This window comes from Enhydra lutris, unplaced genomic scaffold (assembly GCF_002288905.1).
Source record: "Enhydra lutris kenyoni isolate GAN:26980312 unplaced genomic scaffold, ASM228890v2 scaffoldscaffold62, whole genome shotgun sequence".
Classification (NCBI taxonomy): domain Eukaryota; kingdom Metazoa; phylum Chordata; class Mammalia; order Carnivora; family Mustelidae; genus Enhydra; species Enhydra lutris.
Genome location: NW_019154146.1, coordinates 9,157,802 through 9,180,639, shown reverse-complemented (window position 1 = coordinate 9,180,639; position 22,838 = coordinate 9,157,802). Strand labels below are relative to the sequence as shown.

General features: G+C 45.4%; 1 protein-coding gene across 1 annotated transcript in view; it reads right to left on the bottom strand.

The window, feature by feature from the left end:
• The window catches only part of LOC111158717 (ezrin), a 51,080-nt gene extending 33,592 nt beyond the window's left edge, over nt 1-17,488 (bottom strand). Inside the window, exons 1-2 of the mRNA XM_022520942.1 lie at nt 17,408-17,488; nt 16,414-16,501 (exon numbers count right to left, since the gene is read on the bottom strand). Coding sequence (XP_022376650.1) covers nt 16,414-16,425 — 12 coding nt within the window. The 5' untranslated portion in view covers nt 16,426-16,501; nt 17,408-17,488. The remainder of the gene's footprint in view (nt 1-16,413; nt 16,502-17,407) is intronic.
• Nucleotides 17,489-22,838: the final 5,350 nt, after the last annotated feature.

Below are 22,838 nucleotides of genomic sequence, written 5' to 3'. Positions count from 1 at the left end.
TCGTCTGAGGCAGTGATTTTCAAACCTGAACAAGCAAAGAATCACCTAAAGAGCTTGTTGACATAATTTTCTGGGCCCCAGGCCCAGAGAGTCTGACTCAGTAAGCTGGGCTGGAGCCCGTAAGTCTACGGCTCTACCAAGCTCACAGGTGAGGCCACCCAGGATAGCCACTGCTCATCAGGGGAAGAGATTACTATCCCAAACATTCAAAAAGCCACAATGCCTTTTGGCAAAATTATGCATTTACTGTTACTATTTATAACCCATTATGTGAAAATATCTTTACTAAATTTTCATTCGCTAGAACTAGAAGTACAGTTGCAAACTTATGCTTGTGTATCCCATATACTCCATGTCCCAACAGATGGACCCCTATCTGGTAGTCCCTCTGGATCCTGATCTGATCTTTAAGATAAAAATCAAGTCATTATAAACGAGACTCCAACTCAATAAATCCTAACATCAGCTATGACATGCAGGGTCATTTTTCACAAGGACTAGCTAACAAATAACCGACTTCTGTAAAACATTACCATTAACTTAGCAAACCTTCACCAGCTTAGCACAGAAATGCAGACACATGAATTCAGCCAAGGAAAGCAAAGTTGGAAAGCCACAAAGGCAAGAGGATTTTATTGTTTCGCTCTTCTCCCTCCACATCACAGGCTCTTTTTAGGGGGTCAAAGTAAAGGCTACTATTTAAAAGAAACTTTGTTTATACCAATGAAGTAAAATGTTTGTCTTAGTTAAAAGGGCATTGCTGCTCCCAGTAACAATGTTTATATAAACAACAAAATTATACAGGAGTAGTTGCCACCGAAAATCCATTGACCATTATTTTACACTGTTATAGTTTCTAATAAGCATATAATTTAGAAGATCCCAACTTTTATTCAAGGAAGACAGTCCAGAAGCCACCCTGTTGTTGTACGCCATTCTTTTAAGAATAAAGAGGCCAAAAGGAAAACTGACATGTTGCTATGGGGAGGTATTTACCAAAATAGCAAAACATTACTGCACAGAGAGAAGACAAATACAATAGAAACGAGGTCCTTAAAATACGATTTTGCATTAAATGGAGTAAAGGCCACAGTGATCTGACTGATACTGCACTGGCACAAACACTAAACCACGCATGGTTCCCCAGCCAGAGCAGGGGAGGCAGGGCTCCCTACTTAAACGTTCCCACCACCAGCAGGAGCCATGTGTCACCACATGCCCAGAGCAGGCTGGGCTCAAAGTTTAAAATTCCAGAAATACATGTTTAAGTGTTGGCTCGAAACACCAGACTTCTTGAGGCTTACTGACCTTTAGAGAACATGGAAATAACAGTATAAATACTCTCACGAACAAGATACTGCTAATGGCAAACCTGTAAATTTATGGATAATGACTTACAACATTGCTCTTCTTTTCTTTCAAGCTCCTCTGTATCTTACATTTAAACTACAGCCAATCACATCACTTTCTACGCTCTTCTCTTTCAAGATGAAAGAAACTGGGAGTAGTGGTGAACAAACGGTCTTGACTGTTGGGCGCAGGAAAATTTTCAGAGCCAAAGGAAACTGGTCACCTAGCTTTGCAAATGTAAAAGTCTGGAATTAATTAGAACAAAAATGGTCAGGCAGTTCAGTAAAAATACTGTGTATTACCATTTTGTCTGTAGCACCACAAACCACTGGAGACAGATGGGTAGGATAGATATTAAGCTCATATTCTGATAAAGTTTTCAAACAGTTACACAAAACTAGGACAATCTACTATCTCTTTATTACCTAGTAATAGGAATAATAAAATCATCAAATGTTAGGGCTGACAAGAGTCCACTTGTGACAGCTGATAACCACTATATAGCACTTCTACAGAGTTCAAAGTGCTGACCCACAGTTCTCAGTAATTCCTATACCCTTCTCAGGAATCATGGATGGGTGGTCCCACTATTCCTGGGAGTATGAAGTACTGAAAGTCACAGAGAACTGGGTGATGCTGCTGGTGGCTGTTCTCTGTCTCCTGGTGCCCGTCACACAGCTCCAGATACTCCATTCCTGGTGATGGTGGTCACTTTGCCAGCAGCACAATTCAAACTTGGCTACCTGTGGGCTGATGCTAACAGTTAATGGAACACTGAGAATGTCCTATAGGGAATATCTATTAAGACACCAAATGAACCTGCCACAATCTAGTGGCTTTGGCTGGGTCATTATCCTTCTGAATTAAAGCAATCCAGTGCCCTCCCCTCCTATTCCTTCTAGGGGTATAAAAAAGCAGTCACTGGTCAGTGTTTGCCCACGTGAAAAAGTAAGGTCATAACCAGAGTTCAATGACAAATGAGCCACCTCAACTCTATTCTAAACCAAGTAGCTATCAGTCGAGCTTCTCAGTGCTGGTTAAGCACAGTCTTTAGTTTTACGAAACTTGAGTTTAAATTTTAATATGGAAATATGGGAGTGGGTATGCCAGTCCCCTACCTCCTACTCCAAGAGCGATGTGACACCATGGGGTGGGCACCCACCTCATTTTAACAAAGAATTCAGTATCACTTTAAGGAATTTTGAAGGTAACTTAATCATAAAAGTCAGCACTACATACCCCTCCCTCTCTTAACTCTCCTAAAGTTAAATTCTCAATGTGCAGTGGACAATAATAGGGCAGAGTACTGGGTGCCTGGTAGCTCAGTCAGTTAAGCAGCTGCCTTTGGCTCAGGTCAGGCTCCCTGATCAGTGGGGAGTCTGCTTCTCCCTCTCCCTCTGCCCCTCCCCCCTGCTCATGGGCCCGCGGGTGCATGTGTACACGCCATGCTCTCATAAATAAATAAATAAATAAATAAATAGGGCAGGGCATTGACATAAAAGCTGGGTCTTGGGATTTCCAAACAAGTTCCAGGTATCTATGTGTTATATTTTATATCATTTTTATGTAATATAAATGTACAGGCTGTTAAGTTGACAACTGAAGTCGTGACAAGGTCCACCTATTTTGTAGGCTGATTCTAAGTGGATACTGCTTAGTGAGAGGGGAAAAGTTATCCTCATTAACTACTTCCATTTTTTTTTTGGAAGATTTTTAGTTTATTTAACAGAGAGAGAAAGAGGGACTGCACAGGGCGGGGGATGGGGTGGTGAAGGGGAGAAGGGAAAGCAAGCTCCCCACTGAGCAGGGAGCTGCCATGTGGGGCTAGATCCCAAGGCCCTGGGATCATGCCCAGAGCGAGGGGCAGACAAGCCAGGGGCAGACAAGCCAGGGGCAGACAAGCCAGGGGCAGACCAACTGAGCCACCAAGGTGTCCCTAACCACTTTCTTTTAAAGGCTGAGGAAACCGGCCTAGAAAGGTATATGCAACCACCTCAACTTCTGATAATCAGCTACTAAAAATATTTATTTGTATTTATATGGCTCTTAAATTCTTAAAGTTGTGTCTTTCAATGTAAGTCAATGGTTTTAAATTCTGAACTGAAAAGTTGGTTCCAAATTCCCGGGTGAAAATTATGTAAAAGTATAGATATACAAAGAGCCCAGATCAACTAATATCCATCCTATAATTTCAGGAGCATGTAATGAAACCCCCAGTCTTTCTAAATGGCTCCTTCTGCCTCTGAAAGTAAGTCACTTCCTACCCCCAGACCCACTTCCTGCCAGGCAGGACAGTGGACAAAAAGCAGACAAACCAGTCCTGTTTGTAGTCATTATAACCAGAGCAAATCACAACCTCAGAGCTAGAAAGAACATTTTCTGAGCAGCCGCATTAAAAAAAAGGTCAGTTTCCCCTACTTGAAAACTGGGCTGGGAACATTTTGTGCTGAGCCCTCTCCACTGTTCACAGGCTCAGGCACGGCTTCCGGAAAAGAGGGAACTGAGGCAGAAAGAAATAGCCTTCCAGACATCTGACAAATGAAAGGGTCATCACTCTCACCCAAGTTCTATCTATCTATGCTACAGAGGCATACCGGGGATCAGCCGAGGGCATTTAAATCATACCTCATACCCACTAGCTGTGCATTTTAAAAACTTTTTTGGTAAGAGTCTGTTAGGTAGGCACCAACTTTATACTAGTAATGACATACGCTCTATGTGTAGATTTAATATGGGCATGAAACTAGCTATGACGCTTTGACACCTGACTTAGGAGAGGGAAAGAACCAATCAAAGAATGTCACATTCCACAAAGAAATGACTTCTTTCCAGAAACATGGATGCTGTCTATACCCTTCTTTTCTCCCCACCCCAAGGTCACTTTCTCTTTAGCTTACTAGGCTTGTGAAGTCTTGATTCTGTAACATGTGATTTCAGTTTTGCTAAATGTGTCATACATACTTCAGCACCAATTTAGTTCACTGAAAAGGGAGGTTAGTTATATCCACAAACTTAGCATTCCGTAAAAGACAAAAGGAACAGGGCCAAGATGGCTATCACCTGCTCCAATGATTTTCTACTTCTAGGCTCAAAGAATACAGGAAATTAAAGGCCTGTGGATTAGACTTCACTACCCACCCGGAATGTACTGTTTTCTTTGTAAAGTTAGAAGTCCCTGAAGGGTTTTTCCTTTCTAACCTGGTGGGAGGGGAAAGACTATCAAAGAATGGAAATGTCCATTCATTTTTTTTTTTTTTTTAAAGATTTTATTTATTTATTTGACAGAGAGAGATCACAAGCAGGCAGAGAGGCAGGCAGAGAGAGAGGAGGAAGCAGGCTCTCCGCCGAGCAGAGAGCCCGACGCGGGGCTCGATCCCAGGACCCTGAGACCATGACCTGAGCCGAAAGCAGAGGCTTTAATCCACTGAGCCACCCAGGCGCCCGGAAATGTCCATTCATTAAGATAAATCATATCTTAAATCTTATGCCATTTCTTTGACAAATCTTTGTCCCTGGTTAAGATCACATGTGCAGTAGGGGTACCTGGCTGGCTCAGTTCCTAGAGTGTGCAAGTTGACCTCGGGGTTGTTGAGTTTGAGCCCCACCTTGGGTGTAGAGATTTAAAAATAAAAAACCTTAAAAAGGGGGCGCCTGGGTAGCTCAGTGGGTTAAGCCGCTGCCTTCGGCTCAGGTCATGATCTCAGGGTCCTGGGATCGAGTCCCTCATCGGGCTCTCTGCTCAGCAGGGAGCCTGCTTCCCTCTCTCTCTCTCTCTCTCTCTGCCTGCCTCTCTGCCTACTTGTGATCTCTGTCAAATAAATAAATAAATAAATAAAATCTTAAAAAAAAAAAAAACCTTAAAAAAACAAAAAATCACATGCATATTGTGTTACATAATTTCTCCTGTAACACTGGCTTTTCACATCTTGGAAAATAGAGAGCAAGACCCCAGAAGTTTAAAAAAAAAAAAAAAATCCAAACTAAATCAGCAAGCTTACAAAATTCGCTTACAGAAGCAAACTTCAACAAAAGTTATTTTAAACCGCCCAGGGTTTCTGAAATTATACTAAGTCAAAAACAAAACACAACAAAAACAAACTCTCAATTTATACTTGGTTGAAATCCAGGATGTCAGATCCAGGCATGTAATTAGTAGGCGTGAGGGCGGGGGGCACCCTCCACAGCCCCCCACCCGGCTCAGGCAGCTCAGGTTTGCAGCACTTATGTCCGCACCCCTCCCTCCCACCCACCCTCGGACCTAGCCCCAGCGCAGAAGGCAAGCCAGCCTCCGAAACACTTCCAATTTTCAGCTCCGCAAAAGCTGCCATTGAGGCAATGACCTATTTCCAGTCGGGGCATGGGGGCACTGAATAACCCCCCCATCCCCCGCCAAGATCGTGGGAATACAGAGTAACAGTGCAACTAGCTGGGAACAAACAGTTCTGTGTGTTTTCCAATCAACTGCAATTTTTACTGGAGGTCCCCTTGAATAAAATATGAATGCAGGAGGCGAGAAGGTCCAATCTGGGGTTAAATCAGGCACACATCTGAACGGAACACTAAAGCTCTCCCAAGAGATGTCTACTCGGGGACCCGTGGAGAGCAATCAGCAGGACCCTGGGAGGATTCTCAGGCCTCTACCTCCCCCTCCTCCCCCAATCCAGATCCCAGGGCAGAGATGTCCCTTCCCACTTGCCCTCCCGCCACACTCAAGGGTTTGGCCATTTGGGAAAATGAGAGCATCTTTCCCTTTCACCCCTATAATGTGCTTTTAAAAAACAAACTTTACTTTGTAAAATTTGGAACATTCACAAAAGTAGAGAGAACAAGCCCACCCCTGCTTTCACTCAGCTGGATACCTAACATTCTTGATTCATCTATTTTTACCACCAGTTTAAAAAACATACACATATAAACACGTATAAAACTAAATATATTTAAATAAATAAATTTATACTTATATAAATTTGTATATTTTTTGGTGGCGTATTTTAGGCTGCCACAGGATTTCGACTGCAAAAACTTCAATACGTAGCCCTAAAGAACTCTGAGTACATGTGTATGTTACACACCCACCATACCACTATCATTTTAATATTTAAAATCCAATTGATATTCAGTTATCCCCCACCATTCAAAAAAAATCTTTTTACAGTTGAATCGTTCAAATTGTGTCATGCCCTCTGTAGCCTTGTCATCCCACTGTTATTTCCTAACTGCCCTGTTTGGCCAGTTTCTTAACAAACATCAAGTTTTCCCCACCCTATCTCCCCATCTAAGTCCCACTTAAGAGTCTCACCCAAATAGCAATGTATTAGGTAAGTAAGCAAGTACCTGAACAACAAGAAGCAGAATCTGTAATTACTTAACCAAGGCAATGAAACACCTCGACAAAAATACTATACTAGTATACATAATGCATTTTCATAAGTAAGAGGTGGTTCCAATATAGTATTTACATTCTAAGCTTTTACCAAGTGATCTGTGGTTCAATTTTCTCTTTAAGAACATAATGAGGGGCACCTGGGTGGCTCAGTGGGTTAAGCCACTGCCTTCACCTGAGGTCATGGTCTCAGGGTCCTGGGACCCAGCCCTGCATCTCTGCTCAGCAGGGAGCCTGCTTCCTCCTCTCCCTCTGCCTGCCTCTCTGCCTACTTGTGATCTCTCTGTCAAATAAATAAATCTTTAAAACAACAACAACAAAAAACAAAAAACAAGCAAACAAACATAATGAAGATGGCCAGATCTCCTTCTAAGATGTATAAGAAATCTATACAGGTAGTAATGGTGCAATAGCCAAAATATTATTCAAAAAAATTAATTTCCCTGAACCTCAATGCCTGAGAATGATGGGAGAATCTATGTGGGTATGGCAAATGAGGACTTATGGCAAGTATTTAAAAAGATATTTCTTAGAGAAATATCTTGGCTCACTGTCCAGTACAAGTGATTTACCAAAGAACAACAAAGCAAACCACACTGCCCAGTGGTTTTAACTCTTCACACAACAAAGAGTGAGAGAATGAAAAGTTCCTCCATCTCTTGGCAAAGCCTGGATGAAAAGCAACAGCAGTGCTGTCACTCCCAGGCTTTACTAGGGATCTGTTTACCAGTGTACCTCCAGGGGCTAAGACGCTGGTACACAGTATGTACTAATGAACAAATGAATGTTAGAGAAGGATGGGAGTGATGTTCCATGTGGTAGCAAAAGGACAAAAAAGCAAGGTAAATTCTATTGTATTTTTAGGTAAGTCAGAAAAAGAAAAAGCCCATTATGAGACAAAAGCTTTTTTTTTTTCTTTAAAGATTTTATTTATTTATTTGACAGACAGAGATCACAAGCAGGCAGAGAGGGAGGCAGAGAGAGAGGAGGAAGCAGGCTCCCTGCTGAGCAGAGAGCCCAATGTGGGGCTCGATCCCAGGACCCTGAGATTGTGACCTGAGCAGAAGGCAGAGGCTTTAACCCACGGAGCCACCCAGGCGCCCCAAGACAAAAGCTTTTAATCACATTAGAATTTAGTAGTGATAAGCAGACTGCCTCTACATGTACTCTGTCCTCTGTGGTGACAGAGGAGAGTCAGTGCTCGTGCTAGGCACAGGGCCAGGAGCTTCCGGCGCTGGGCTGTCCTGCCTGGCCTCAGCAGAACCTTTGTGGCCGATGCCCTGGACAGAGTTTCACAGGTGAGGGGCAGGCACAGGGAGGTTGAGAAGCTTGCCCCAGAATACCCTCTATGAGGCAGGCATGCTTACATATCAATAAAGCAGTAATTTAATAAAGCCAATAAAGCAAGAACCAAAAGTTTGTTCTTGAAGCCAGTAATGGTGCTTTTTTTTTTTTTTCCAACGACTCTGCATCTCACTTTGTGGCCAGGAAAGATGCAAGAAATAAAAACAAACAAAAAACCCCACAGGGCGCCTGGGTGGCTCAGTGGGTTAAGCCTCTGCCTTCAGCTTGGGTCATGATCTCAGGGTCCTGGGATCAAGCCCCGCCATCAGGCTCTTTGCTTGGCGGGGAGCCTGCTTCCCCCTCTTTCTCTGCCTGCCTCTCTGCCTACTTGTGACCTCTCTCTCTATCAAATAAATAAATGAAATCTTAAAAAAAAAAAAAACCCACAAGAACAAACCTAAGTAACATTGTTAACAGGTAGAACTAGGTTCTACTCAGTAAAACAAAGCAGGGTAAATAAAGGGTGGACAGTGAAAGGGGTTCTATTTCAGATGGAGTGGTCTAAATTAGGTATCGAACTATAAAACCATCTGCAGTCAGAAATTCATACACAGACTATAGGTCAAAAGTTAATTTCAAATTGTCAGTGATAAACAATTCATTTATATAACCTTTGCCTTTCAACTCAAATATCAGATACAAATTGCTGTTTTACCAGGTGCCAGAAATCTGTCATTATACAATGGCTTAGCAAGTGTGACACAAGATACTACCATTTTCTCTATAAATTAAGACCTGCTCAAGCACCAACCTTGCTTAAAATATCACCTCAACACCAACCATGCCTGCTCCTAGGTGATGACAGCCTTCCCAATACCTGTCCAGGTATATATATTATCATCATAATATTATTATGGATATAATATATACCCATATATATAATATGGATAACATATTTAACAATAATTATTTTTATTCTAATAGGTGTTGCCAAAATTTTTCTGTGAAGGGCCAGATAAATATTTTAGGCATTGGGGGCCACTGTGCTGTCCGTTGCATATTATTGTTCTTTTGTTTTAAACAACCCTTTAGGAATGTAAAAATCATTCCTAGCTGGGAGACCCTACAAAAACTCATCAGAGCTAGATTTGGCCTTGGTCTATACCATTCTAAAGTAAAAACAATTATTTACAATACTATCTGATGACAATTTTTTGATAGAGACAGTCCAAATTTGACTTTCAGGCAAAAACAGATAAAACAGGATGTGCAAAGGGTCTTCAAAGTTAACAAAAGGTAAGCATAATCTGCTATACTTGCTATTACACAGGCTGATCCTTAGGTGGTATCTATTCCTTTTTGTTATCAGTAAGTTAGGTCAAGGCCAGAAAAAACCTTAAAAGCAAAATGAAAATTATCAAATACATTACATTAAAAATGTAATTATTATGTCAATGCAGTCTCCCTGTTCTTTGAACCAGTACTGCCATTTATCTATAGGTATTAAGAAGAGCCTAAAAGAATGGACTGTGACTCACAAAGGGAAACAGAACCGCCCACTGACTGCTGTGGCCTTAAACACCCTTCTGTTCTTGGGCACTTGTGAGCTCCTATGCACCCCTCAACACCTATGAAGCAGCTCACTGGCTGGGAAGCCTTCCCCAGCTCTCCAGGGCACACTTTAATCTGCTTTCCTATGTACCTGTTTTCATACTTTTTATACTGCATTGTAATTCTTTGCTTACATATCTTGACTCCCCTATTAGACTGAGAATTCCTTAATGGCAACAATGTATCTTACTTACTTTTACAGTTTCAGCCCCTAGAATGTAATGGCATAAAACAGGGCTTCAATGAATAAGGAAGGAACCCATATTCATTCCAATGGATGAGGAATTCTGACAACTAGAAGGCAGAGAGGATGAGAAAAAGAAGTGTGTTCCCTTTCACTAAATAAACAAAATATTTCACATTGCTGTTTTACTTAGAAAGGTCTGGACAAACTCTACCTGGTTAATAGCAACTTGGAAACTAAAACCCTTCGTTTTAGCTATCTGTTACACTGACATGTTTGTAAAGCAAGTTTCTAGGAAAAAAATGTACACAAGACATACACAAAGCAGACAGCATCTGGAGAATTTGGATTTCACAGACACAAGCATTTTGTCTGTTATGCAGAATTCTTTTCACTTAAAAACTTTACTCTCATTTTACAGATGCCAAAACTGAGGTTCTTAGAAGCTAAATGGCTTGCCAAAATACAGGTTAAATACTAAATTATGAAACTATTCTTTACATGGCTTTACACATTTATTTGGGAAAATTATATACGCTAACTAAATATTGAGTATTTTTAGTCAAAAGTCTCTAAGTCACATTATAGCATAATTTTTTTCCTTAAAACAAAAACAAAATACGCACAACACAACTAGGGTGCCTGGCTGGCTCAGTCAGAGGAGCATGTGACTCCTGATCTCAGGGTCCTGAGTTCGAGCTCCATGTTAGGTGTAGAGATTACTAAATAAATTTACTGAAGTCTATAGTAACAGCTTTATTCTTGGGGCACCTGGGCAGGTCAGTGGTTAAGTGTCTGCCTTCAGCTCAGGTCATGGTCCCCAGGACTCCCTGCTCAGTGGGGGGGGGGGGGTGTCTGCTTCTCTCACTTCCCCGCCTCCCCCCCACCCCGTGTTCTCTCAACTAAATCAAATCTTTAAAAAAGATTCATGTCAGTCTCATAAAGAAGATTCATGTCACAGGCATGGATGATAAGTCTCTTAGAAGGTAAATAATGCAAACTTCTGGGCTCTTCAATAAATATTCCATATTTAATTAGTAGTGGCAACCACACATTTAGTGCTTAAATTAAAAACTGTGGGGGTGGGGGGTTGCCTGGGTGACTCCTGGTTTCGGCTCAAGTTGTGATCTCAGGCTCATGAGACCCACCCTCAGTTTAGGCTCCTCGCTGGGCATGAAGCCTACTTTAAAAAATGAAACAAAACAAAATAACAAAAAGCAAAACGAACGAAAAACACTAACTGGAGTAGCTGGGGACTCCCACGTGTAGTTACCAATGAAATCAAATCAAATATAAAGGAGTATTCAAAATGCATTCATTGATTTTGAAAGCAGACCGAGTTTTACTCTCCAGATTAAAGGTGAAATGTCTGAATACTGTAAGAAAGCAGGCATATATAGTGAATCATCCTAAAAATCTTCAAGTTGTCAAAGATACCCGTAAGTTTAAATAAAATAAAGAAAAATAATTATAATGCAGTAAGAATAGTAATATTGTTTTCCTTTTCCAAATTTTAAGTATTCATAAATTGATTAAAATTTTTGTTACAAATCACATTACTACTTAGGACAGTAACTACCAAGAGAGACCAGTGAGGAAGGCCAGGAGAGAAAGAGGAATGAGGAATGGGATCTCTTTCTTCCCTGCTATTTAATGGAAAATGGCTGCCTCTTTTTTCCCTTTAAAAACAAAGACAGCCAAAATTTGAAAGCCCCCTGATCACTGCCAAATTAAGCTGTGCAACTGGCCTCCTGCAGAGAGGAACTCAAATCAGAGAGATTCAATTAGATTTCTTAGCTCCTGGTCTTTCTGGAGTTTGATATCCATTCAGCTATCTTCTTTATCCCCACCCAGCCACATTCCAAATAGCAATGACGGCAGCAGCACCCACACCAGCACCCACGGCACTGAAGCTGGAACTTTAAGAAGGTGGCTGTAAATCCCCTCCCAAGCCTGCAAGAACACTGGCCTGAATGGATGCTCTGGAATCACACTGGGGTTTGTTGCCCCCTAAACACACCATGGGCTCTGGCCTCTGCTCACACACAACCAGTATCAACCCCATTGGGAGGGTCTCACTGTACTGTTGGGGTTCTGAGGAAAAGTACATAAACTGCTCCTTTCTTATGAAATCAGAAGTTCCCAAAGACTGGGGGTACATCAGTACCATCTGGGGAGCTTACTGAAAGTACAGGGGCCCAGTATACTTGGCCCTGGAGATGGGGATTTAGTAGTACTACGAAGGACCCAAGGATCTTTAGGTCTCCAGATAATTACGTATGCCACTGTTTGAGAACACAGCACTAAATTAATCCTAACTTTGAATTTTATGCGTGTGTAGTGTACATACACACTCAGAGGAAACCTAAGAAGCTGCTGGATTACTTTTAGTTCAAGTGGATTTAAAAAATACTGTGGTTTAAGAAAAATACTGATATTTACATATATTTTAGGAGATAGTAGTTATAATAATGAAAGAAGAACTCCTTCCATCGACTATAGTCACAAATTTGTCAGCAGGTACAAACCAAACTCTCAACCCTCCCTCTCACACTTGGTCCTTTTCCAGGTTCCTTATCTCAGTGAATGGCACTACCATCCATGCAGTTATGCAAGCCAGGCGCCAGAAATCAGCTTTACACTGCCCTCTGCCCCCCACCCCCCCAACACCCAATTCATCATCAAGTCCTATCAAAGAGCTCCCAAACACATCCACTCTTCTCCATTTGCCTCACACTGCCTTGGGTCCATGCTATTACCACCTCTCACTTGGGCTACTCCAACAGTCTTCGCCTGCACCTTTACCCTCCTGCTGATTCTCATGTTGCAGCTGCAGTGACCTTTCAAAAGCCAAATCTGATCAGGCCACTTCCTTCCAATCAAAATCATTCAGTGCTTCCGCCTGAGCTAAGTCCTGAAAATGCCTTCTTACGGCTTACTAGGCTCTGCACAGTTAGCTTCTAATTTTCCTCTCTAGCCATACTCGTCCTCATGGAGAACCCTGAGCTCCTCCTACCCACTTCCACCTCAGGACCATTGCACAAGTCGTTCCCTGTGGCTGGTAGGCTCCTTACCGCCCTCCTTCACCTAGCTAAGGTCCCTTCATTCCTTGCATTGCTCTGAACAGTCATCACCTCCTGGAGGTGCCTTCCTGTCCTCCTTGATAAACACTCCCCCACAAGCCATTATATACACTCAAGTTATTCTAGCATTACTGTCCCCTCACCAGACTGTAAATCCATGAGCGAGGATCTCTGTGTCTACTCATCTTGGTGGCCTCAACATCTAGCAGAGTAACACATAACTGTCTATTGAGCTAATGGAGAAATGTACAAAAAGACTCACTGTGCCTGACACAGTGTGATGATGACAAATGACTAATTCTAGCCAGCACTTCTCACCACCACATGGGAAAATCTAAGCTAACTCACCATTTGCCCATGGTAAAGAAGGAGGGATACACAGAAAATATATCCCATGTATCCCCTCCAATGAAGCCGAGAGGGTTGGAAAATATATCAGTATAGTCAGTAAACCCTGTGCCTGTTAAAATATTTAGTGGACATTAATTATCTCATGTAACATTATCAATTAGATACTGCCAACAGCCCCATCTTATTGACAAGGAACTTGCACAAGAAGCTAAGAAGCAAGGACTTATTCCACACTGGGTATATACCCAAGAGAAAAATTAAGTGGAAAAGGCTATATATCCCCAGAGAGGCAAGGTAATCTCAGAAATTATCTTAAAATTTTGGCACAGGGCAGAATTCTGAACATGCTTTCAGTTTTCCTACTGAAGGGAAAATCTGCTTTTATATTAACAACTTCCGTATCAAAACTTTAGAAATGAACAGCTATGGCATCTGCCAGTACCGCTTAAGGCAGTTCAGCACTAAGCTCAGAAAAGATTTAAGAGAGCTTGGCCCCGCATCATTCCTAAGCCTGACTGCTGCGGTTTTCCTTTCTACCACCCCATGCCTCCTTACTATCACGATGAAGAAAGCAAGTGTGGTGGTTAAGAAGAGAGGAGGAAGGGGACCACAAGAGAGGAGGTTACCCCTGGCTGAACCACAGGCACAGGGCTGCTTCCTGAGCTAGCTCCCTGCACAAAACCCCACGCCTCTCCCCCAGATGAGGACTCACAAGGCCAAAAAATTAGCTGAGCAGAGGGTGTGGCGTCTTCTGGACCTCAAACCATCCTCCGTGGAAGTCTACAAGCCACACGTGAGTAGAGCCCCAAAGCAGTTGTGGGAAAAGTAAAACCAGACAATAGTACCTTCCTTGGAGCGCCCAAGCTAATCAAATCCTACCCACAGCCCTCCAGCAAGACTCAGCTGAAGGCTAACTTCTCAATAAAGTTCACCTATTTCCCCATCAGATGGTTTTCTTCCCAATTGTGTTGCACTTGACCTAAGCTTCTCTCCCTCTTTGGTGGCACTCAGAGTCTCCCAGCTACTATTTCAGCATTCGCATGTGTCCCGGCTCAGGTTCCAGACCCTAAGACCCCTCCCCCCACCCCAAACAAGCTGGTCTCACTGGACCACGCCCTGCAATGGAGCTTGCAGGACAGATGCTTACTGAGTGCATGAATACTCAATCTAACAAGTGGTGATTTGAGAAGCAGTATTAAGAGAAAAAGCAGCGAATATTCACGCTGTTTTATAAGCAGCGAATATTCACACTGTTTTATAAGGAAGTTTTATAAGGAAGTTGTCCTCTGATTCAGTAGATATCAATCAAAAATACTTTGCCTGCCGAACTCAAGGGATCAGGTAGAAGCCTAAAACCCCAACTATTCAAATATATCTATCTTCATACATACAACTAAAATATACATATACCTGCCATAAGAAATAAAGAGAGCCCTAAAAAGGAGGAAATTCTAACACATCCTACAACACAGATGATCCCTGAGGACATTATACCAAGTGAAATAAGCCAGTCTCGAAAAGGACACATATTGTGTGATTCCACTTACATGAAGGACCTCGAGTAGTCAAAATCAGAGAGACAGGAAGTCTAAAGGTGGGTGCCAGGGACTGGTGAGTTAGTGTTTAATGGGTAGAAAGTTTCAGTTTCAAAAGATCAAACAGCTGTAGAGCAGGGTGGTGGTGGTGAATGTACTTAATGTTGCTGAACAGTACACTTAAAAACGGTTAAGATAGTAAACTGTGTATTATGTACATTTTACTGCAATAAAAATAACAGTTCGTTTTGAAAAATGAAAAAGAAAAACAGTGACAGGAAACTGGTTTACTGCCTTTTTTCTCAAGGTGGTATCTTAAAAGCTGAACTCTGCTTCTTTTCTTTTAGTGAAATAAAGAAAACCAGACCTACGGTAATGTCTTCGCTGCCATTCTGCAAAGGGCTGCATGGGACGGTGCCCTGAGTGAGTGGCTGCATTTACACCAGTTTTATATCACAGGCATCATAAAGCCTGGGTGCCTTGTACAAGTTTGAAAAAAGAAGAATTTTGTGTAGGAAAAAAATTTTCTGCATCATGAGTCAATCATCTTAATTATGTAATTTAGACAAAAACTCTATTGGCTTCCGAATCTGACAGCGTATGAACACGGAAAGGTATTGAACCGAACAGTAAAGGCTTGATTAATCAAGAACTCCTTTTAGAGAATCTACAATTTACTGGGAACAAACGCACTGACTACAGAACCGACTTGCTTGAAAAACGGGAATTCCGTATGTCTTTCATTGCAATTTTTACTAAATCCAGGTATTTTCTCCCTCATGATTCAGAACAATTAAAAAATGCGAAATCCTCTCCCCATCTAGTCACAGCTCACCTGCGTCAAAGCAGGTGAATACGCACAACTTTCCAAGAAATACTGGTCACAAAGAACCCGCCTCGCTCCCACCACCTAAATGAAAGGGTATCCCCCCAGGCCTGGCCTGCAATCGAACCCCGAGAGCAACAGAAGCAGATGCAGGGGGGAGAGAGGTGAGGGCCTTGTAGCGCACGACCCGGGAGCAGGGCCGCCTGCCTTCATCTGCAATTCAGGTCCAGGACTCAACCTCTTTCAGAGATAGGAATCCTGCTGCCGCCAGCAAATTCCCGGGTTAACAGCGCGCGGCCTGCCAGGTCCGGGGTGAGACGGGCTGGAGAGAAGCGGCCCGCCGGAAAGACGGAGCCTCCTAGGCTGCAGGCCCTATAAAGCACCCGAGGAAGATCTGGGGCGCGTTTGGTTCCGAGCCGTGAAAGGACTCAGAGCTGACCGGCGTCGTCGGGAGCCACCTGACTCTCCGGGCATTTAGACAACTTTTGTTATTAAGAAACTTCCAAGTTGCATTAGAAGACACTTTTCAAGCAGACGGGACTTTCTTTTACAAAAGACCAGAAACGACTGGAGCGGGGCGGTGGCGCCCACACACAGGAAGACCGGAGAGCGAAAAGCAGCGCAGCCGTCGTCTCCTTCTCGAGTGCCACAGAAGGACCAACCCCTGACCCAGGGCGGGGCCGCTTCCCTCCCTCCGTCGACAAAAAAACCCGGATCCCCTCAAAAGCGCCCCACGCGCCGCCCAGGTGCCGCGGCGGGAAAGGAGCGCCCGGAGCATCCCATCGGCCCCGACGCCGCCCACTTACTGGTTTCGGCATCTTCGGTTCCTGACGGGTTTTCCTCAGTCCCCTGGAAACACGAGTCTGCCGCAGCAGCTGAGACCGCTCTCCGGACCTGGAAGCAGAGGAAAGCCCTTCAGAGCGCACAACTGCCCGCCGCCTCCCGCCGTCGCCGCGCCCGACACTCGGCGCCCGCCCCGCACGCCGCGCTTTAAGAACCGGCCGGGCGGGCGCCGGCGTTGAGTCACCGCCCAACCTACAATTACCGCGGGCCGGGCGGGCCCCGCGAATAGGGGCGGGGCCCCGTGAGAGAGGAGGCGGGGCCGCGCAAGGGAGGGGGCAAGGAGGCGGGGCCTCGCGGGGGAGGGGTCCCGCGCGGGAGCCGTGGGCGGCGGGGGGCCCAGCTCGCGGACGCGGAAGCGGGCGGGACGGCACGCGGAGGTACTCCTCGGACTTCCAGGAAGCCAGGCGGAAGCACAGCAGACACCAAGTTTCACTTTGTGAAGCAACCGTTTGCCCCAGGGCTGAAACCGCAACCGTCAAGCCTTTGAGAAACTTTAAAATAAAAAAATGGTCCCCACCCTGGACGGGCCGGAGGGCCGAGAGAGGCGGGAGGGGCGCGGGCAGCACGCGTGCCCACGGGGTCGAGCTCCGCAGGCACTTCGGGAGGGACACCCCAGGGGACAGAGTCGAAAGAGGAAGGTGTGGAGCAGCAGGGGCGGCCACACCGGTAGGTTCAGCTTCACTTGCCGCTTGTTGGGGCCGAAAAGAGAGAACCAAGTGCCAAGGGCCAGACAGGGACCCCGAATCTGGCGACAGCGGGGCAAGCCCGGCTTTTCCCGGGGACCACGGGCTCCGGGCTCACGCGCAGATCCCCCCCACCCCCACCCCGGCCGCCGGGCCAGCTCCGCCACACCTGTAGTCGAATCCCGGCCGCTGTCGCCCCCCGCCCCCGCCTCGGGGTGCGAGCCCCTCGGCCCGGGCCTTCCGCCCCCCGACCCCGGCCGCGCGTCCGGCTCACCCGCGGCGCCTGCAAAGGACCGCTGCGCTCCCGGCTGTCGGTGAGTCGGTACAGTGCGCCCGCCGCCCGCGCTCCCGAGAGTCCTCCGCGGGGCGGGGTCCCGGGGCCGCGCCCCTGAGCGCCCCGCCCGCCGGACCTGCGAGGTGCTCCCGGCGCGCAAGATGGCTGCGGCCGCTGCCGGCGCCTTGAGGCGCCCCACGCCACGCCACGCCCACCCCGCGGGCGCCCCCGGCCCGCCCAGCCCGACTCTACCCTACCCCACCCGGCGGGGCGCTTGCTGGGGGCCGCGGAGACTAGGGTGGGCGCGTCTCCCGCCGCCTCCCCTTGTTGCCAAGACCTTTCTCTCTTCGCCACCAGTCCCCTTGCCCTTGCGGAGAACTTTGCTCAATTTGGTTCAGCTGCTGATCGCAGACGTGAGGTGTGAGAGGGCTTGCTCTGCAGTGGACCGGGGCGGGGGCGGGGGGAGTGTAAATAGACCTAGAGGAGCCGGAGGCCACAGGGGGTGCTGGGCCATTTGAAGGTGGGGCTGCCCCGGTGGTCAGGTCATCTTGTAGTCCTTGCGCCGCGTCGAGGCCGGGTTCCCAGAACCCCGGGCCGCTGTGTTTCGGCGCACGTGGCCGCAGCCCCTGCCTTCGGATTCCGTTGAGAAGGACCCAAGCATAGAAGAGGCTCCCCGGCTGAACGCTCTGCTTAAAGGACACATTGTGGTCCTCAAAGCTCAAAACTATGGTAAAATCTCCAAAGGCGGAGATTCTGGGAATTATTTTAAATAATTTTTGCAAATGGTTCTCAAGAGGAATTGCTAAAAGCACATGTACGTTGGGAGCCAGTAGGATCTGTTGCACAGTGATTAAGACAGCTAGCTCTAGGGCAGAGGTTCTCAGAGCGTGCTTCCCAGACTAGTAGCCGTGGACCTCACCTGTGAACTTGCAGAGATGAAAATTCACAGGTGCCGGCCCGGAATCAGAAACGGGCCAGGGCCCAGCGTGTCTCTATCTTCTTGCGCTCCAGGTGGTTGTGATGCAGACTAATACTTGAGACCAGAGCCTCTCCTGACTTCGCTTCCTGGGCTCACCACTAACTCTCCACTTGAGTTGAGGGAGTTACTTCACTAGTTCGTGCTTTCACGTGTGTAAAATGGCGTGATTATGGCACCTATTTCACGGGGTCCTTATGAGGATTAGAGGTAATGTATGTAAGATGCCTAGAACAGTGCATAAGTCTGTCCTGGTACAGAGAATAACCAGCGACTTCCAGCAGAGCAACAAATAAGACTCAGTCTCCCGTTGTGTCTAGCAGCACCTCCTAGGTGGGATTGTAGGGATTAAATGAGATAATGTGTACAAAGAGCATAGCACAGCATGGGCCTCCTAGTAATGCCTCACCTGTCGCAAGGACAGACCACCAATGGGGTAACCCTTGTCAGTAGGCACCTGTGTCCCTCTCTCACCTGCAGGTCTACAGCACTGCAGAGGTCCAGGTGAGGCCCAAGGCCTTTGTCCTGTATTCTGACAAGTGTGTTCCTTCTGAGAGACACTGTGAAAAGATACTAACCTACAATAATGGTTCGATTTGCATGTTACTCCTAGCACACTACCTCCTCATCACTGCATACAGTGTCATTAGCCATTTTTGGTCCCCAACTCTTCTGATAGGGTATGCCTCTAATCTAATTTTTTAAAATCCTACCCAGTTTATAGCACATTGTCTTTTAAACTAGATGTTTAAAATAGCAGTGGCCCGAGACCTTCTGGAGCATTTCTGAATTTTACCCTTCAGGGGAATGCTTAAAAATCAGCTGGCCTGTGGCAGTGTGATCAAAATGAAAAGACCGCATTCTCAAAACATGTGAATCTACAGTTATCTCAAAAAGCTTAATGAAGAGATCACAAGTTTCAGGAGCAAATAGAGCGAAGTCCGAATTCTGGTTCCAATACTGACATACCCATCCTTTTGGGCAAGTCTCTTAAAGTGACTGACACCCCCCCCCCCACCTCTTCATCTGTAGAACGGACATAATAATATGTATTTCATGGTGTTCTTGTGCTACTGAGTTATATGATGGAGCATTTAATTTGGACCTATAGGCACACTTTTCTCATGTAAGCTAAAACAGTATAGAGACAGCTTGCATTGGCATTCCTCGTGTCTTACCGTAAGCATTATACTTACATGCTACACTACAGTGTTTTCTTTCCCCGTGAAAACATTGGTGCTGTATCTTATGAGTGTTTTAAGAGGATTTACCAGGGGTAATTTATTTTCGCCTGACATTGGGACCTAAATCCCTCCCTTGCCCTCACCTCGCCCCCCAACACATACACACAGAAGACTAAATCCAAGGCATCTATGAGAACTGCTTAGTACAGTGGTACTGAAGCTTAAGTGTGCATGGGAATCACTCAAGGAGCCACCCCTCCACCCTGCCCTTACCCCCCACCTCCCAACCTCCCCACCCTCCGCCCCAGGAACCACAGACCAGTAAGGCTCAGGTGAAACCTGGGATCTATGGCTTTAACAAGTCCCCACGTGAGTGATATATAGCAACATTTGAGGACAGCTGACTTAGGGTGGATTGGGATCCTGAAAAATATTGCTTACCTTGCCTCTCGCTTCATGCTTCTTTTGTGAAGTATTTCTGCCTGTATTTGTAAGCCATGGTTTTGTTCCCGTTTGATAGTCAATGTCATGGAAGGAAGTAAGAAGACCTAGAGCCAGGAGTCCTGGATACCATTCCCTGCTCTCATTTAACCTAGCTATCTCCTTGAATTACTCCCTCTCTCCTTATTTCAGGGTTTCCATTTTTCAGCTAGAGGAGGGAAATCATGTGTCTCCCTGTGAATCTGGTGAAAGGCTGCTGGTAAATTGCCTGGAGTTCTTGAGGCGAGTTGAGACGTGAGTTAGGGCTGCTCACCGGGTGGCATCAGACAGGGTAGCAAGGACAAGAACATCCAGGTCCCCCGAGGGCAGCCCTCCTGTGAGATCACCCCTGAGCCAGTCTCCACAGTGGTGCCAGGTTATCTCAACCACCAAAAATGTTCACAAATAGTGTGCCAGTCTCTAGCTCTCTTACTTCAACAGAGCTGTCAGTCGCCAATAGGGAAATACATAGGGTACGGTCCCCTTGGACAAACAAGGATTGGGGTTGTTTTTCAAGACTTTGTAACCTTGTGTTAAAATTCAGGACAGTGGGCGAAAGAGCAAAGTGTGACTAAGAACTCAGATGGCCAGGCAGGTGGTCACTGCCTTGTGTCTAGAAATAATGTTGAAATGCCTTTGCAGGACAATGAGCTGGAGGTCTCTTGGTACTGCGTTGATGGTACAGCTTATATAATTTGGATCCACTAAGAATTCCAGCCACTTAGTGTTCTATTTTAAAGTTTCCTTGGCTTATTAAAAAATTGCATAAATAACCTTACGTGTTTTTATGTAGAAGAGTATTAATGACCACGCAACTTTTTGACAGACAAACTCCCTAAAGGCATGGCTTTTTTCTATCATTTTTCTTATCTCTAACCATTTTATGAAGGTTTAAAAAAAATTCTAGCTTAAAAGTCATATAACAATGGGGTAGTAGACAGGACCTCAAATATGTATTCTGTTACCCACATTTCACAGAGGAAACAGCCCCTCAGAAATTAATTGTCCGCACTCCCGTGGACACAAACTTCTCTTGTCAGGATGCTAGTGACTTTCATCTTGTTTAATCCAGGGGCCAAACTCTCTGCCTCATCTTATCTCTCTCCGAAGCAGCCTTCTGCACACAGAATGCCCCCTGGGAGCATACTGTTCTTAAGGTTTGTTTTTATCTCTGTCACGGCTCCAGTACCTTCTCCCTAACCTCCTACCTCGGGTTTAGCCTTTACCTATGTGCAGTCACTTCCTAGGTCCGGTCATCTGATCCCAAGGTTTACATAACATTTCCAGCCCTGACCTCTCCCCTTGAGCAACAACTTTATACTTAGTATCTCCAGTACTGGGGATCTTTTGAAAACTGCCCTTCTCCCAACCTTCCCCTTCTCAGCAGACAGCACAAGCAGCCAAGCCCTGCTGCTTGGTCCCACACCTAGAAACCAGCATGAATTCCTCTATGTCCCTTGCCCCCCCCACCCCCCTCCTTCATCCTTCTTGCATCTAATCCAGCAGACCTACCAGCCCCTTCTCAGAAAGTATCAAGTCATGTCACACCCTAGTGGGTGGGTTTCCTTGGCCCTGCTAGATCCACACGCCCCCCCCCACCCCGCCTGCTTCTCCACCTGCACCTGCTGTCAGTCTCCCCGATACTGTGCTCCCTCCGCTCCAGCTGCCCAGCGTTTCTGTTCAGTGAACACATCAACCCCATTCCTGCCTTAGGAACCTCACATGTGATGTTCCCTCTGCCTAGAATGCCCCCACCCCCCATCTCTGACAATACAGCCAAATACTGCCTTCCCGGAGAGCACTTCCCAACTTTCTCACATGAAGTGCCACCTCCCAGGTCACTCCTTGCTCCTTCACCTGATTTGCTGTGTTCAGAGCTCTTCACACTCTCGGCTCTGTCTTGCTTGTCTGTGTGTTTATTTTCTGTCTCCCCTACAAGAATCTGTTCATCACTATGCCCTCCGCTGCTCAGATAGTGCCTGGTACCTATTAGATGTTCATTGTGTATTTGTTGAATGAACAAATGAATGAACCCTGCTAATTGGTACCGAAGCCAGTGTAGTCAGGGTAATTTTCTTTCCAGTATAACTTTCTGCTGTGTGCTGGATCGCTAACCATGGAAACACGTTGCTTACCTAGATCCCAGCTGCCCAAAACACCATGGAAAAACCAGATGATGGTGGGAGAAAAAATGTTTAAAAAATTCATCTATTTAGAATCTTTCTGTTTTCCCTTTTATTCCAGTTTTTGTGGGGGTTCTAACAAATTTGATTAGCTCTTTTCCCAGGACATAAAGGATTAGAAGGGAGGGTGCGAGGTATAGCAGATAGTCTGACAGCAGATGCAGAACTATTACACAGAACAGACAAGGACAGAAGTAGAGCCGACTAGGGTCACGTAGCCCAGAGACAGATGGCTCTACACTCTTCAGGTCCCAGAGGCCACAGTGTTCATAATAACAGTTTTCTCAGGAAAGGGGCTTACATCTGCTCTGTATTATCAGAAAACATGTCATTTTATAATTTGTAAAAATCAGAAAATGTTGTAATCTTCTGAAAATAATTCAATATACAACTATGTACCCACTCTCCAGATTTAACAAATGGTAATATTTTATCACATTATCTTCAGATCTTTTTAAAAAAGCAAGCAGTAAAGCTCACCCGGCCCTCGGAGAAGGCCTTATTCTAAGGGCTCCTTTGTGTTTCCTCTATGCGTAGTTTAATGTTTTTTTTTTTTTAAAGATTTTATTTATTTATTTGACAGAGAGAGATCACAAGTAGACGGAGAC